Source organism: Tursiops truncatus, chromosome 9 (assembly GCF_011762595.2).
Source record: "Tursiops truncatus isolate mTurTru1 chromosome 9, mTurTru1.mat.Y, whole genome shotgun sequence".
Lineage (NCBI taxonomy): Eukaryota > Metazoa > Chordata > Mammalia > Artiodactyla > Delphinidae > Tursiops > Tursiops truncatus.
The window spans coordinates 68,438,235-68,455,588 of record NC_047042.1 but is presented as its reverse complement, the minus strand read 5'-3'; the positions used below and the strand labels follow the sequence as shown (position 1 = coordinate 68,455,588).

Genomic DNA, 17,354 nt, shown 5'->3' with positions numbered 1-17,354 from the left:
AGACATTAAAATCTTCATTTTGAAAAAGTAAAAATGAGAAGAGACAGAAAGTTGTACTTAGCTTTGTTTTATACCATTTAATTATGGAGATTGATCTAACTAAAGGCCATTCTTCTGTCATAAAATCTTGACAGTATTGTTAATGGGAAGGTTTTGAAGAAACATTAATTGTCTCAGATCTTTATAAACCATATTCCATGTCATTCATTGACAGATACTGTCTATGAAATCTAAGGTTGATGAAAGACGGAAAAAAATGCTTTTAAATAAAGTGTCCTTAACTCCTTGTAGATATGACACAGAGAATAACTGTGGCTCATAGTAGGCTATTTAGATTTAAAATCTACTTGCTCCTTGTGTAAGGTATTAGTTTGAAAGACTCAATCCTGTGGTGAGCCAAGAAAAAAAGCTGCTGTGTTGAAGACTGTTTAATAGCTTAATTTGGGCCTGAGATAGTCTCCCTCTGTGACAATGGCTGGACTCCTCTTCTGAGTGTGTTTTAAGGAAATGGTTCTCACAGAGTTAACAGTCAGTAGTGTGGCAAGGACCTGGACTCATCCTTTATGGCAAGAGCTAAAGAATTCTAAGGGCAAAGCTCCGTTTCAAGGTCGTTTTCACCTTTACATGATTGATAATAAGTTTGGAGGAGTGTTCAATGGAGATAAACTCTGAAATCTACAAAAATCTGAATGTTACAGCTTTAGGAAGGTAAGTGAAAGAACTTGATTAGTCAGCATTAAAGATTTTGTGCTTCCAGAGTCCCGTTTCAGTTCTCAGAACATCAGTAATATATCCAAGTGTTTGATGGCTAAACCCAAAACCTGTCTTTGGAATTGCTAACCTGCTAGTAACAGTATCTGATCTTACTAAGTTCTGTTATTTTGCTGCATTCCGGTAGGATTGTTGTCTTCCTTAACTTTGTAGGGATATTTTTGACTCCCCCCCCCCCCCCCCCCCCCCCCGCCGCCAGCTACCTGCTGGAAAGCACGTTAAGAAAAGTTAAAGTTAAGAAAAGCAAGTTAAGCTCATTGAAATAATGAGCTTAAGATAATTCATTTTCTGGAAGTCAAGTCTCTTAAGGAGAATAGTGTGAGAATCCAAAGAAGGAGGATAGAAAGTTAATAGCTGTGCACTCAAGTCTCCATTCTGACTTATTCCAGTGAAGGATTTTTAGTTCTTAGAAGTACATTCTAAAATACCGTCAGGGGCTTCCCTGGTGGCGCAGTGGTTAAGCATCTGCCTACCAATGCAGGGGACACGGGTTCGAGCCCTGGTCCAGGAAGATCCCAGATGCCACGGAGCAACTAAGCCCGTGCGCCACAACTACTGAGCCTGCGCTCTAGAGCCTGTGCTCCGCAGCAAGAGAAGCCACTGCAATGAGAAGCCCGTGCACCACAACCAAGAGTAGCCCCCACTTGCCGCAAGGAGAGAAAGCCCTTGCGCAGCAAGGAAGACCCAATGCGGCCAAAAATAAATAAATTCATTAATTAATTAAAAATAAAATACTGTCAGGTCTAGGATGTATGCATAAACAAGTAATAATAATAATACAATCTACCTTTAAAGAAATTGGAGTTTTGCAAATTCATTACTGTTGATTAACACCACTATGGCTCAAGTGACCCAACTCAGCCAGCCTGGGGTTTTGCTCGGTAGAGAATCTGATCCCTTAGAGTGGGATCTATTGCTTCTGAGCAAGAGAAGGGCCAGATAAGAAGTCAGCTAAATAGAGGATGATCATGTTTCCTGGTTGGAAAGGGATTAAGTTAATGTATGGCCTAGATTGCAAGAGTCTTCTATGTGTTTGTTGATTTCACTTTTGCTCCCTAAAAGTTTGTTCATAAACACTTTGTGGCTCATATTTTTTCCCTGCAACTTTTCATTTTCTTATGCTACATCCCAGTTCCTCACCTAGTCCATGGAAGTCAGCACAGCCCCTCTGCACTTGTTACCGTCTTTAAGGTAGATTTCTCAGATTGAGTTGCTCTCCACTTACCCTTTGCTAGAGTATGTTTATATTTATAAGTAAAATGAAAAACATGAGAGGAATCTGAAAAATTCAGATAGACTGATAGGTTTGTCACCCATCTTGCTGTCCAGAGAACTCTGCATGCTGCTCCAACTATTCTGAAAGAGACGCCTCTGTAACCATGATCAGTAGATCTTAGACAAGCCTGAAACACATCTGTCCACCGTGGGCTTGGGCATAGGAGAATCGGTCATATAACCCTTGTTTTATTACACACTGTGAGAGAAATTAAATAGTAAACACCTGCAAAATTAAATTAAAAAGTAGATAACCTGGTAAGTTTAGCATGAAAGCATGCCAAACTGAACACAGAAGCTGAACAGGAAAAAAAAAAAAAAGGCTAAGATGGGGGAATTCCCTGGTGGTCCGGTGGTTAGGACTCTGCACTTCCACTGCAGGGGGCATAGGTTTGATCCCTGGCCGGGGAACTGAGATCCCACATGCCGCCTAGCAAAGCCAAAAAAAAAAAAGTCTAAGATAATTTCATAAGTGGACTTGGTCTTAACACTGAAGTCTATTAATGTGACGTGCAGGAAGCCCTTTCATTCTGTCTCAACTGAACCCTTGGCTCTCCTGCCGAGAGAGCTTCCTGTGTGGCCTCTGGAGTAGAGAGGGCTCATCTTCTGAAGCCTTGTGTCTAGTGTCTGGACGTCTCTAAATGCCCCAGTGCCTTTAAAGATACTGGTTTTCCACCCTCTTGTAAAGAGCTTCCCTGCCCTCCCTAAGGCTCATTCCATACAGTGCTGCAACTTTCTACCTGTCCTAGTTACTGCCTTCTACCTGTATAGATATTCCTGGCCAGAAAAGAAGAGGGGAGGATGGGGTGGTGGGTGGCTGTTTCCTTTCCTACAGTCAGCCTAGCCCCTGGTTCAAAGTTGTCTCCTCCTTTTGGTTGACCTGTCCAGTGCCCTCTCCTCTTATTTCTTGGTCACTTCCACTCCAGCGACCTTCATTTGTGTTCTGCTTCACTGTGGTCTCTCTTGGCCATCCTTCATCCCCAGCCAGCAGGACCTCCCATGTGTGCTAAATAAATACTGGATGCGTGCATGCGTGGGTGCACGGACGGATGCACGCACGGATGAATGAGGTCATCCAGAGCCACTTCTAATCAAAAGTCGTAAATCCTTGATATCCTGACCACAACCTTTCAGCCTTCCCATTTTCTATTAATACTCTACCTATTTTTCAGTCTTATTCTGCTCCAATAAACCCCCCCTGACTTCACTTTCTTCTTTTTATTATTCAGGCTATCCCTTAATCTTCAGTTCTGCTGTACCTGCATGGGAAGTAAAAACCAGCCCTAGATCAGTCTGCCAACATTGCCCCCTCCTCTACTCCTCCTTAGGTGGTTACACATTAATTAGTGGAGGGAATTATACAGTTCCTATAGGTTAGCATCAGCCTGATGGGTATAGAAGCAGGACCATCCACACTGCAGGCCGACTAATCAGCTCCCCCTCTCAGTCCCCACAAGAGCTATCGACAAGATTGTGCCATTCTGCCTACCTCACCGCTTCCCGTGTCCTTAACAGAGAAAACAGAAGCCATCAGACAGGAACTTCCTTAACTTCCTGTGTTCTCTCCTCTGCCATCTGCAAACTAATCTGCATCCTTCCCTTCCTTCCTGCTTCCTGTCTCAGGGGATGGGGCAAGACTCCTCCCCTCCAAGGCTGATTCTTCCACCTGCTTCCCTCAGGATCTTCCTCCCTCCCGAGTCCCCTGGGACCTTGCTCCTCTCAATGTCTGCTTTTGCTCCTGCAGCTATGTTTCCTCTCTTCTGGCAGTAGTCTCAGATTTTTTAACATGCTCAAGCCTCTTTCTTTAAAGACAAACAAAATTGTAATAGCTACCACACTGCCTTTTCCCTTCCCATCTCAGCCACCTGCAGGAAAGGCCAGTCTTTACTCACTGTCTCTACTTCCCGCCACTCTCTTCCATTTGTTCCTCAGGCTGTTTCTGTCCCCGCAGCTCAAATGAAGTTTCTCCCTTGAGGTCACTAACATTAACGCGGGGGCCAACACTACTGGACCCTTTCTAAATCTTTCCTTATTTGACTTCCCTGTAGCATGAAACACTATTGATTACCCTTCTTGAAAATCCCATATTCCAGTGTTCACCTTAGTTTCATCCTTCTTCTCCTTTGAGTACTCTTCTCTCTTATCTGCATCTTTTTTTTTTTTAATTTTACTGAAGTATAATTGATTCACAATGTTGTATTAATTTCTGCTGTACAGCATAGTGACCCAGCTATACACGCAGTCTTTTTCATGTTCTTTTCTATTATGGTTTATCACAGGATATTGAATATAGTTCCCTGTGTTATACAGTAGGACCTTGTTGTGTATCCATCCTATATATATATTAGTTTATATCTTATCTGCATCTTAAATGTTGGTGCTATCGTGGATTTAATCCTTGGACACCATCTCATGCACTTCTGTGGATTAACCTGCCGCATCTCTGCTGCTGACAGCCAGCTATGGGCTTGTAGCCCAGAACTTTTACCAGCCTACTGAACACCTTCAGTTCGGTTCACCAGAGATGCCTCAAACTCAGCTTGTCCAAAACTAAGTTCTTTATGCCATCTCCATCGTCTCCTGCGGTGAACAGAACCCTGCAGTTTTTCTTGACTTCTCACACTCATCCCCATATCTAAATGCTTGGTTTCACGACCAGTCAGTGCCACCTCCCCTCCTTGGTAGTACTTTTTTTTTTTTTTTTGCGGTACACGGGCCTCTCACTGTTGTGGCCTCTCCCGTTGTGGAGCACAGGCTCCGGATGCGCGGGCTCAGTGGCCATGGCTCCGCGGCATGTGGGATCTTCCCGGACCGGGGCACAAACCCGTGTCCCCTGCATTGGCAGGCGGACTCTCTACCACTGCACCACCAGGGAAGCCCTCCTTGGTAGTAGTTTAATCTAGGGAATTTAAACCAGGCGTCAGAATCACCTTGAGTTTTTATTTAAGATGTTTACGGTAGTCCCAAGGCTTTTTTGCTACTGAAAAGAATCACGACCTTTAGCCACACTAAACTACATATAGCTGTCTGACTACACCTGTACTTTTAAAAACAGTTGTTTTTTAAGTTATTTTAGACTCACAGAAGAGTTGCAAAAATAGTACAGAAAATTCCCATATACCCTTCACCCAACTTCTCCTTATGTTAACATCTTACATAACCATAGCACATTTATTGAAACTAAATTAACCTTGGTATAATACTGTTAACACAAAACTTATTTAGATTCCACAAGTTTTTCCAGTAATGTTATTTTTCTAGTCTAGGATCTAATCCAGGATCCCACATTGCACTGAGTTGCCATATCTCCATAGTCTTACATATGTACGGTTTTCCTCCGGTGTCTTTCTATGTATCGTTTCTTCCACATAACCTGCCTTTCTCTCCCTTACCTGCCTGGCGAGCCTTACTCTTTGCGACTGAGGTCGGATAGCCTCTTTCCCATAAGGTTTCCCCTCCCTTCCCTGGCAGAGCTGGAATCCAGGGATCTTTATTACAGCTTTGTAATCAGTATTAACAGATGAATGCAGAGGTCAGGCATGGAATGCCCTCACAGACAGGGACTGTGTTTATTTCCTTGTTACATTCCTTATACCGAATTAAAGGACTGTCGAATAGTAGGACTTTAATAAATGTTTAGTAGTGACATTAAGGATGACGAATCATATTGAAAGTATCCCCAGAAGAAGGTATTTTGCTGCCACAACTGGTTCGATTAACTGGCAATATATCGTTTCAACTGGATTGTCTAAATTGCTATCATTTTTAATTTAATTCTCTACTTCCTGCAAATTACAGGCCCCTTAATTTGATTAATATACTATGAATCTCTGTACCAGTGTATTTCTGAAGAAATTTTTAATTTATTTCTCTCAATCACATAGCTTGCATTATTGCAGATACCACATTTCTGGAAGAGTGTCTATGACTGACCATTGCATCTCTTTCTTGTGCCTAGGACAGTGGTCAAAAAGTAGCCTGGGGTGTGATGCAACATTTAATGCTGTACCAACTGATTTTAATTCTGGACAAAGAAATAGACTGTGACCATGCTATATAATCTCACAGAAGACAGAGGCTACTCCTGCTGCCACATAGCCTGCATTTTAACTCTTCTGTAAGAATCTGAGGGAACACATCCCTCCTGTCAGATCTGATTCATGTCGAGTAAAGCAAAGGGCTGGCTTTATTCTCCCTCTTCTCTAATTTGTAATAAATTAACTTCATGCCATTTTAAAATGACTTGCACAGATCCCAGCCTTTCAAAGCAAACACAGAGAATTGTCCTTTCCTACGACAATGACATTGTTTTGTTCCCACAATCCAGTAGCAGCCTCAAGAGGCTGTGGTCATGTCGCCTTGTCTCTCCTAGAAAGAATGGCTCAGTGAATCGTTCCCTCATCTCTCTGTCATCATACATCTCCCGTAACGCCAGGAAGACTTCAGCTGTGTCTGTGTCTGTCGCAAGAGGACAGGGAGGACAGTCCTTATTCTTATATCCATATTGCCTTGTTCCATGCCTGCACTGGATTTGATGAAAAAAATCGTCCCTATGCCAACACCAAATCAGTTGTGTTCCAAGTGTTCCCCGGAATGCAAGTGATCCACATTTAACCCTCCATGTAGTTTAGGGGTGTGACTGGATTCCACTGCAGTGACAAAACCATCTATCAACTGCATGCAGTGTAATTTTGTGCAAAACTGCAGTTTCTTGCTGTCGAGCCTACATTGCTCAGATTCGCAGGCCTTCAGACACCCAGCCACAACTCCTTTGTACTGTTTTTCCAATTAAAACACAGGCAGCCCCATGCTGTCCTTTACCAGCTCCATTTCCTTGATTTCATTAACTCTTAGCCCTCCAGCTGGAAGGAGATTGCTCATTCCTGTTTGTTTTCTCCCGTCCATGCTGTGGTTCTCACAGTGCAGACCCTTCTCCCACCCGGCAGAAGAATCGAGGGATTCACTGCTGACTCTTGCTCATTCCCTGGCTTCTGCTGGTGAGCTGTGTATTTCCTCTTAAGAGTCTGGACAACCTTTTTGGCTTAAACCCTTGCTGACCACTGCCCCTGCCTTACAGGCCCGTCTTCTGGAACCCATTTCTATTCTTCACTGATCTTCAACCTCATTTCTCTTCCATAAATTCTCTCTCATCAAGTGACTGAGCGAATGATCTCTATCTCACCTGTTGTGTTTCCAGTCTCCCATGTCATGCCTTCTCTGCTCTTACCTGCCCCTCCTCCCCACTGCATCCAGATCACGTGATCCCTTTTGCTCCCTGAGTGGTTTCAGAACGTCAACTAGCCATTTCACTGTAGGACTCATAGCCATTTCATGTATGAAACTATTTCAGATCCACAGACCACTCTAAGCTCTCTCCCAGGGTGTCTTCCACAAACATACATTTTTTTTGAAAAATGAACCTTTGGGGGGGGGTCTTTCTTAGACATACCCACCATTCAGTATGTTATCTATAAATTGATACATTTTAAATTTGTTATAGCAAAACTCAAAATCTGGTTAAAACAAGAGTCATTGGAAGAGTCATTGTTGTCATAACTACTGTGTCGTATAGTAGTTGTAAGCACAAACTTTGGTTCAGATCCTGGCTCTGATAGTTACTAATACTGTGATATTGAGGAAATCACATAAGCTCCCGAGGTTACAATGCCCTACCTCATAGGATTATTATCAGAATAAGAAAATACACACAGAGTGCTTAGCCTAAATGGTGGTTGCTTGGATTGCCTTTAAAAGCTCCAGTGTTGTGTGATGTGTTATGGGTGCGTGCTGAAAACCTCAGAGGACAAGAAAAGATAGGCCATGAGATTTTCTCTGCAGGCCACTTAAGTTCTTTGGAAATAGATTAAAACTCTAACACCATACCTAGCGTATGGCCTTGACTCTTACTGGACAAAAAAACCAGCTCTGAACTCCTGGTAAATATTATAGTAAAGGGTTCACAGAGACCAAAGGGTAATTATGTACTTTTCTTTACTGAATTTAAGGGTAGAATTCCTACCCACCCACCCCCCACTTGCTCCCCACACCAACAGCAACACACACAGCACACACATATGCACACCAGTATTGTTGGTGCAAGGTCTTCAGATAACTTTTGTGTCCAGAGTAATGTTTGTATTAGTTACTGTGTTTTGCATTGAGTAAGGGTGATAGAGTTTAGCTGTAAGAAGCTCTCAAGGTGTCACATCTCGGAATCAGAGAGACTCCGATGCTGAGGTCTTGGTCCCCCAGGCTGGGAGAGAAGTGCAGTGAACTAGAAAAGGTGACACTGACCTGGCCACAGTGACTGGCCCCAGTGAAGGCAGCCAAGGCTTCTATTCACGGTGCCCGCTATGGACACGACACAGCAGTGACTGGTCCCTGACTGCCAGTTGAACTATATGAGCTCAGCAAGCAGGAATTCTAAGGGGCTTCCAGAAGTGCTCAAGAGCAGGCAGCTAGTTAGCTGGAGGGAAGGGAGCTAAGAGATCTATCTATAGGGGCAGGATTTCTGTGAACAAATGGAGCATACCAGGCCAGGGCATACTCCAGCTTCTGGGGAGGAGGTCTGGAAATAGCTAGACAGTGTCTAGACTGGGTTTGCATGAGACTTCAGTCCCAATAGGAGGTATGGTTCGACAAATGGAGCATAAGTCAGGCTGGGGATGGCAGACCAGAGCATGTTTCTGACCCCATAGACCAGATCCAGGCAGGAAATAGGTCCAGTATGGGTTGCTGTGACTCACGTTATAGCTTGCTGTGCTCCAAGCCCTGATACCAAGAACAGGATTGAGGAGAGGGGACGGTGACCCCAAGTTCCAGAACATTACTTTCCCTAAGCACTTTTTCTCAGGAAAGCATCTGAAGTGTTCACTTTATAATTATTCTTTAAACTATATATGCATTCTTCTGTCTAAATGAAATATCTTGCAGTAATAAAAGAAAGCATTTGGAGTCATAACATGAGAAGAGAGTTACGGAGGCTGTTTATTGTGTGTGTTGGTCCTCCCGTTACTGGACAGGTGTGCTGGGAAGAACATCGTGTAATATTCTGATTCTGTTTCTCTCAACTTGTTAGAGAGGTCTTTCTTAAAGATTTATTATTAAAATTTTTTTGTAACTCACACAGAGTAGTCTAGAAAACCAGAGGGATTCCGTGCTTAATTTCCTACCTGTTCCCAAGACACTAGCCTTGAAAATATTTAAAGAAATAAGGTTCCTATGTTTATACTCAAAATAAGCTAAGCTATACCATCTCTGTATCTGTTACAATATTTTTTCTCAGAATTTTAATATAAAATCACCTTCATTATAAAAGCAGTATATAGATAAAGAAAATAAAAACACCAGACTGTCATTACCCAAACAATGTCAACTGTTCACCCCTTAGTGTATATCTTTCTGAATGTTTTTCTGTATGGACTTCGTTTACCCAAATGATACATATTTTTCATAGACTTTTTTAAAGAGCAGTTTTAGTGTACAGTAAAGTTGAGAGTAAAGTACAGAGATTTCCCTTCCACCCATTGCCTCCACACATACGGAGCCTCCCCCATTAGCAACATCACTCACCAGAATGGTACATTTTTTACCAAGGGTGAACCTACACTGACACATCATCATCACCCGAAGTCCATAGTTTACCGTAGGGTTCACTCTTGGTTTTGTATATTCTGTGGGTTTGGACAAATGTATAGTGACATGTATCCATCATGATAATATCATACTGCCTTAGAAAAATCTGTGCTCTGCCTGTTCATCCTTTTTCCTACTCCCCAAACCCCTGGCAACCACTGATCTTTTTTGCTGTCTCCGTAGTTTTGCCCTTTCTAGAATGTCACAGAGTTGGAATCATACAGTATGTAGCCTTTTCAGATTGGCTTCTTTCACTTAGTGATGTGCATCAAGGTTCCTCCACGTCTTTTCATGGCTTCGTAGCTCACTTCTTTTTAGCACTGAATGGTATTCCATTTTCTGGTTGTACCACAGTTTATCTGTTCATGTACTGAAGGATATCTAGATTGCTTCGTTATATATATTTTTTTAATTTCCTTTTTTCAGTTAATGACTTTTCCAATCATTAATTTTTCTTTAATCTCATCTAGAACTTAGTCAATGTATACATTTCAAAAAAAAAAATCCTTTTCAGCAAGTTTGTCCAAATCCAGGACCATTACATTGTATCTGGCTATCTATCTCTTAAGTCTAGAACAATCCTTTTTTTCACAAAACTTGACCTGAAGGTACAAAGCCAAGCATCCTACAGAAAGTGCTGCCTCTGGCTTTGTCTGGTTGCGTCCCCCTAACATTCAGCATGTTGCTCTGTCCCTCGTATTTCCTGTGAAGTAGAAGTTGAACCTGTAGGTGTAACAGATTCAGGTTCCACAGCTTTGTAAGAACACATTGCAGATGATGATGTGTTTCTTTGCATTGCCCTGCGTTTGAGGGCTGACAACCCAGTCCCCCCACGGGCATCTGTCCTGACAGACATCTGTCGTGACAGACATCTGTCTGTCGTCTGGCCAGTAGGAGGTAACCTGTGTGGCATCATATGAATGTTCATTTCCCCATCAACAGTTTTCCTGCTGGTTTTAGCACTTAGCGACAATCATTGACTAAAATAAGAATTACACTAGGAATATGAAACTGTATTTTTTAAAACCTATAATTCCTTTTACATTTGTTGGCTGGCATTTTCTGTAGAGACTTCTCAACATAGTGGAGCTATTAGATTATCCTGAAATACAGAGTCCTTTAATTGCCAGTTTTCAAAGTAAGGAGTTGTTTAATATCCGCCTCAGAGGAGATGTGGGAAGAATGTAAGCACTTTTTTTAAATGCGATGGTCACTGCAGTATGATTTCTTGAGCACTTCCAATGTTTCAGGCTCTATGATAAAGGCCTTATGTAATCTAATTCTCATGACGGCACAATGAGGTTATAGAGAGAGAAAATGGAAATCACAAGAGGTTAAACAACTTGATACAGTTACTTGTGTGGGAAGTAACAGAGATAGGATTCAAACCCAAATGGGTCTGAGTCCAAAATCCGTGCGTAATTCCTCTTAGACATTTTTGTTGCATTTTACTTAAAAGCCAAATTCTATTTGTAATAATATTTGGAATATTTCCCAGTTCATAAACACTAGAGATGGATATCATGCTTAATAATTCTCATGAGGTCTCTTCTCTCCCCTATCCCATTTTTTAAAATATTTTTTGCAGTGTGAAGAAAACACAAATCTTCAGGATACTACCCGCTACCTCAAACTTCCTTTTTCCAAGGGCATTCTCCTTGGGAATAATAATCAAGCCATGAAGGCCACAAAGGAGTCTTTTTGGATAACATCTTTTCTCTGTTCCACAAAACTCACACAAAACGGTAATTATAATACTGTTTTATTTGAAAGCCCTTGTATTTAAGTAGTCATGTGAATTTTGGTAGGATATTCAATAAACATCAATGTTATGTATAATAACTTTGCACTAGAAAAAATGTTGATCTTTCTGTTTGTGATTTCCAATAATGTGAAAACAGTTGTGACCCAATGATCTCTTAAATACATGTAGTTTAAGGACTATAGAATTATCCCAGTATCGGAACCCAAGTACACAGCTCTTCAAAATAAACCGTCAAACCCAGCTACTTTAAAAAAAAAAAAAAAAAAGACCAGGATTACCACCACCTTAATTTCTCTTGCTTTATAGCTCCATAGACAGTGCTAATTGCAGACTTCAGAGTGAAGGCTGTTTTTTGTTTAATTAGGTGGATATTGCTTTTCTATTCTAGCATTACTTTTTATGTCAGTGATTGTTTAGCAAGTTATGATTAATAAAGCAAGCTCTTCTCCTTGGCAAACTGTCGTGAAAACATTGTCTATAATGAAGGAAGCAAATTAAACATTTTTGAGTTCTTCATGGTTGCCATGTAAGCCTTCTGGAAAGCATCCTGAATGCCATATTAATAAAATCAGATTCATTATGTTGAAGAGAATCAATTCATAATAAGGCACAGCTCTCCCTTGACTTAGGATTGGGTTACATCCCGATAAACCCATGGTAACTTGAATAAGGTAAGTAGAATATGCATTTATTACACCTAACCTACAAAACATCATAGCTTAGCCTAGCCTACATTAAACATGCCCAGAACACTTCCATTAGCTTACAACTGGGCAAAATTATCTAACACAAAGCCTATTTTTTAATAGTGTTGGATATCTCATGTAATTTATTGGATACTGTCCTGAAAGTGAAAGACAGAATGGTTGTACAGGTACAGAATGGTTGTAACTGGTGTTGGTTGTTTACCTTCGAGATCACGTGGCTGTCTGGGAGCTGGGGCTCAATGCCCAGCATCGCAAGAGGGTATTGTACCTGTGTTAGCATGTGGCTAACCCAGGAAAAGAGCAAAACTCAAAATTCGAAGTATGGTTTCTAAATGATTTCATATCACTTTCACACCCATGTAAAGTCAAAAAATCTTAAGTCAAACCATCCTAAGTCAGGGCCCTGTATTGTGTCAAAAAATGCTCCTGTGCTTAAACTTTTGTGTTATTAATTCTTTCTTCTGTGTCACATAGTAAGAAATATATTTCTTTTCTTAGAACATGGAATGAGAAAAGAAGCAAATTGTGGCATTGTTATAATGACCACTTTTAAGATACCCCTCAATTTGTCATGCATTGCTACTGTATTTATGTAGAAGTTGGCAAATTGCAAATGATTCTTTCACATTTATCTTGGGTTTTGTTTCTCCCCTTCCAAAAGTATTTTTGGGAAATATTTTTAAAAATCAACTACGTAATTCATTTTTAGTAAATCTGATTGAAAGTAGCTATTGCCAAGTCATGTCATTATACCAGACTTTATCAGTATTCAGTGGTTAATGATCTTACTTAAATAAAACCTTCATTGACAGATCTCTATAATGACTATAAAGCATTTACCTCAGGCATTTTTTGTGGGAACAGTGTAACTCCATGGAGGTTATGAAGATAATAAAATCAACATGTTAGTGACTCCCTTCAGTGGAATTTTTATTCATCCCATGTGGATTAGTTGTGTGTCTGTTATAGAGTCTAAGTTCACATTTAATTGATTGTCTCCATTAGACTATTTCAGCTTGTATTAGTTATCTGTTGCTGCTGTAGTGATTACTGTAAACTTATTGGCTTAAAGCAACAATAATTTATTATCTTACGATTTTGGAGGTCAAAAGTCTGCAGTCAGTTTCATGGGGCCTAAATCAAGGTGTCGGCAGGGCCACATTCCCTCTGAAATCTCTTGGAGAGAATCCTTTTACTTACCTTTTCTAGTTTCTAGGAACCACCTGTATTCCTTGGTTCCTGGCCCCTTTCTCCATCTTCAAAGCCAGCAGCATAGCATCTTCAAATCTCTCTGACTCTAACCATCTTCCATCTTTTAGGAACCCCTGTGATTAGAGTGGGCCCACCAAATCATCCAGGATAATACCCCTATTTAAAAGATCTTTGGGCTTCCCTGGTGGCGCAGTGGTTGAGAGTCCACCTGCCAATGCAGGGGACACAGGTTTGTGCCCCGGTCCGGGAAGATCCCACATGCTGCGGAGCGGCTAGGCCCATGAGCCATGGCCACTGAGCCTGCACGGCCGGAGCCTGTGCTCCGCAACGGGAGAGGCCGCAACAGTGAGAGGCCCACGTACCGGAAAAAAAAAAAAAAAGATCTTTAACTTAATCACACCTGTAAAATCTCTTTTGCCATGCCAAGATAAACATATTCACAGGTTCCAGGGATTAGAATACGGACACCTTTGGGGACCATTATTCTGCCAATGACACAAATCTAACAATAGATTATCTGCTGTCAGAATATTCAGCCCTGCATCCTTCACTTTTTCTAGTTCTAGGGTTTAGGATATTAGAATTGTGAACATAAGACAGAGGGAACAAAATCCTGATAATTAGAAGCTGCTACTTTGTAAAAGCAGAGAACATTTTCAGGTAAATAAACTATTCATGAAACCATTATATTAAACATCTCACTATATGGAAGGCAATGCTTGACTCATTGTTGAAGACTAATAAGTGCTTGATTATCATTTTGACATTGATTAACCTTGTCAGTGTAAGGCAGCTCAAAATGAAGCAGGAAATGAATAGTGTGTTTCAGACATGGGAAGGAGGAAGGAAGTTAGTTGAGCTTTCTGAAATTTACATGCTAGACACATGTCTCTGTGTAGAAGTAATCCAGTTCCAAATTGGAATTAAATTGCTTTGTATTCATTTTACTTGACTTGGAAAGTTTACAGATCCCATTACCATTACAATTGGGCATTTAGTAAGTGATGTGGTCTCTAGGAACAGTTTCCTAGAGCAGATTTGCATTTCAGGGTTTCTAAAGTGTGTCTGCACACTCTCTGTGTTCCAATGTCATTCTTAGATAGCATACCGAGGCCAGAGCACTCAGCTAGACGTCTGTGATTGCCAAATCAAGTAGATATTTTAAGCTTCTTAAAAGTGGGGATCAGAAAAGGAATTACTTTACTTGTTTGTCAGCTTCCTTGGACTGTTAAACACAACTGTTTAAAAAGTTATGAGAAAATAAAAACAGTGCTTAAATTAAGTCTAACATTTGTGCAGGTACTGACTGCCCTACGTCCCTTTCCTACCCCCAGTGGTGGGTGGTTTATTCAGTCTCTTCCTGAGATTGTGATTTAAAAAAAACAAAAGTAGGGATCATGCCATCTACCTATTTTATAGCTCTTGGTAGATTAGGCATACAGTCAGTACACATGTAAATGATAATTGAATGGAATTTATAAAATTCACGTTTTTCAGAAGTAGGTCCTAGCTCCAAATTTGCAACTAATATATCTTCAAATGGCTAAAATAGAGGCCTAAGAGATGACAATTTTGACTTGATTCTGAGTTCTTGGCATACATGAGGTTTTTTTTAAGTATTTAAATTTTTTATTTTAATTCTGTAACAATGACATTTTGCTAAGGAAAAAAAAATGTTTCATCACACAACAGATCTTTGTTTTGTTTTGTTTTTGTTTTTGCGGTACGCGGGCCTCTCACTGCTGTGGCCTCTCCCTTTGCGGAGCACAGGCTCTGGACGCGCAGGCTTAGCAGCCATGGCTCACAGACCTAGCCACTCCGCGGCATCTGGGATCTTCCCGCACCAGGGAACGAACCCGCATGCCCTGCATCGGCAGGCGGACTCTCAACCACTGCGCCACCAGGGAAGCTCTGACCAATCATTTTTTAAAAGGTTTCAATCATACCTCCAGGGTGTCCGAGTTAGACATGAATATTTAACATTTTCAGGATTTTCTGTTATGAAAATAGTCATAAATCTCTTTTTCACTGTCAGTATTGAAAACAAATTCCCTCATTTTTCTCGTTCTGAATCCGCCTCCTCCTCTTACCCCTATTTGTTATAGACAAATATTTTCATTTAGTACCAAATTTCTTTCTTTTAAGTTGTTTGTAAAGTTTTTCTTTTGAATCTGACTTTGGTAGAAGTTGCTTCTATTTCCTCTTGAGATTCTTATGCTTTTTTCGCATCTTTATTCACTACATCATATTTTCTTTCTCATCATAACTACTCTTCCTTGATCTCTTGGATTGTGTTTGTTTGGTTGGTTTCTTGTTTCCACATCGGTCTTTCTGTCTCTCAGCAAGTCCCATTTGGGTTTTTCTTGAAACAAGTGCTTTGAAGTAGAAAACCCCTCCTGGCTTCTCTCTTGGCCGTTCTAGTCTCTCAGCCCCACTGAGTACCAGGAGACCAGCCCTGCCAGGTTCCCCTGCCCGGGGCACATCCTGCTCGCACGTGCCTTGTCAGTTCTCACTGCTTTCATTGGCCTCCAGACACCACCGTCTCCCTGATCCCTTTGGAGACCAGTGAAGCTGGACACCATGTTCAGGACCTTCTGCCCAGGAAGGATGAGGGAAGGATTTATTCCCTCACGAGGTGAAGAGGTTTCCTGAGGGCCCTGCTAGACTCAGGACCCACGTGTTATCAGTTCAGGGAAAGGAGGAAATTGAAGAGCTGGGCCAGAGTCTAGGATGGAAGATGATCATGGAGTCCAGGAACTGGCCCTCTCAGGTCCAAAGGCTCACTAGATGGTCTGACAATTGACTGGCTTTGTCATCACTGTGCAGGGACCTTCTAGTCATGCCAGGTTTGGGCCACATTGTCAAGAAGACCTTCATTGCCGAGTGGAATTTGTTGCTAGGCAGAGTGCTATATGCTGGGGGCACAAATATGAATAAAGTGGGTTCCCAGCCCTCAAGAATCTCCCACTTTAATGGGAGGAGGCAGAAAATCATTCAGCCAGTATTTACCAAGTGCCTGCTATGTGCCTGCCCTGTTCCAGATGCTGGCACTATGTTAGGGCCAAACTCGCACACTCTCTTGTTCTGCTGGAATTTACAGTCTAGTGGGGGCAAAGACAGATAGCTAGCCTGAGAACTGAAGGATAAGTAGGAGTTTGTAAGTCAAGGGCATTGGGAAGGGAGAAATAATTAGAATACACTGTAATAAATGCCATTCAGAGGGCTAGTGGGAGGGCCTGGGAGCCTGCAATTTGGGTGACCAAGAGGCAATGTGTGTAAGAATTCAGCGTTTACAGTAGAACACTTTCATGTTCTCTATCAAGGCAACTAATTTTCCTTTTCTGTTTGGAAAGGTGATATGCTTGATCTTTTGAAATGGAGAACCCACCCAGACAAGATCACAGGCTGTCTCTCTAAATTAAAAGAAATTGACGGCTCAGAGATAGTAAAGGTATATGGTATTTTGTTATCCCTCTCTTGGAAATTCATGGGTTAAAGAATATTTAGAGGGGAAGGACAGAGGATATTTTATTTATGCTTTTACTTCTTTATCCAACAGTTTCTGCAAGATACACTGGATACCTTGTTTGGAATTTTAGATGAAAATTCCCAAAAATATGGGTCTAAAGTGTTTGATTCTTTGGTGAGTTTAAATTCACTTTAATTGTATCTTAATTTTGACTTTCCTAAAGCTGTTTATAAATGTGCACATAATAGCATGAGCTTACTTGCAAAGAAACCTTCCCCCTCCCCTCTACCAAAAAAAAATCTTGCTTTGTGTTCAGTTTTATAAAGCTCCATTTTTTTTTTTTTTTTTAGGTTCACATAATAAATTTGCTGCAAGATAGCAAATTTCATCATTTTAAACCTGTAATGGACACTTATATTGAGAGTCATTTTGCTGGGGCACTTGCATACAGGTAAAGCCCTTTATCTTGTAATTGGTGTAGAAGCAGTTTCTTTTGAGCTTTTTAAAGCAGAACCAACTA

At 41.2% G+C, this 17,354-nt stretch overlaps 1 protein-coding gene across 3 annotated transcripts in view; it reads left to right on the top strand.

The window, feature by feature from the left end:
* The window catches only part of DOCK4 (dedicator of cytokinesis 4), a 478,765-nt gene that overhangs the window by 327,904 nt on the left and 133,507 nt on the right, over window positions 1-17,354 (top strand). For all 3 annotated transcript variants that reach the window (XM_073809841.1, XM_073809840.1, XM_019925305.3), the window contains exons 17-20: window positions 11,270-11,426; window positions 16,719-16,816; window positions 16,925-17,008; window positions 17,185-17,285. In XM_073809841.1, the coding sequence (XP_073665942.1) occupies window positions 11,270-11,426; window positions 16,719-16,816; window positions 16,925-17,008; window positions 17,185-17,285 (440 nt within the window). The remainder of the gene's footprint in view (window positions 1-11,269; window positions 11,427-16,718; window positions 16,817-16,924; window positions 17,009-17,184; window positions 17,286-17,354) is intronic.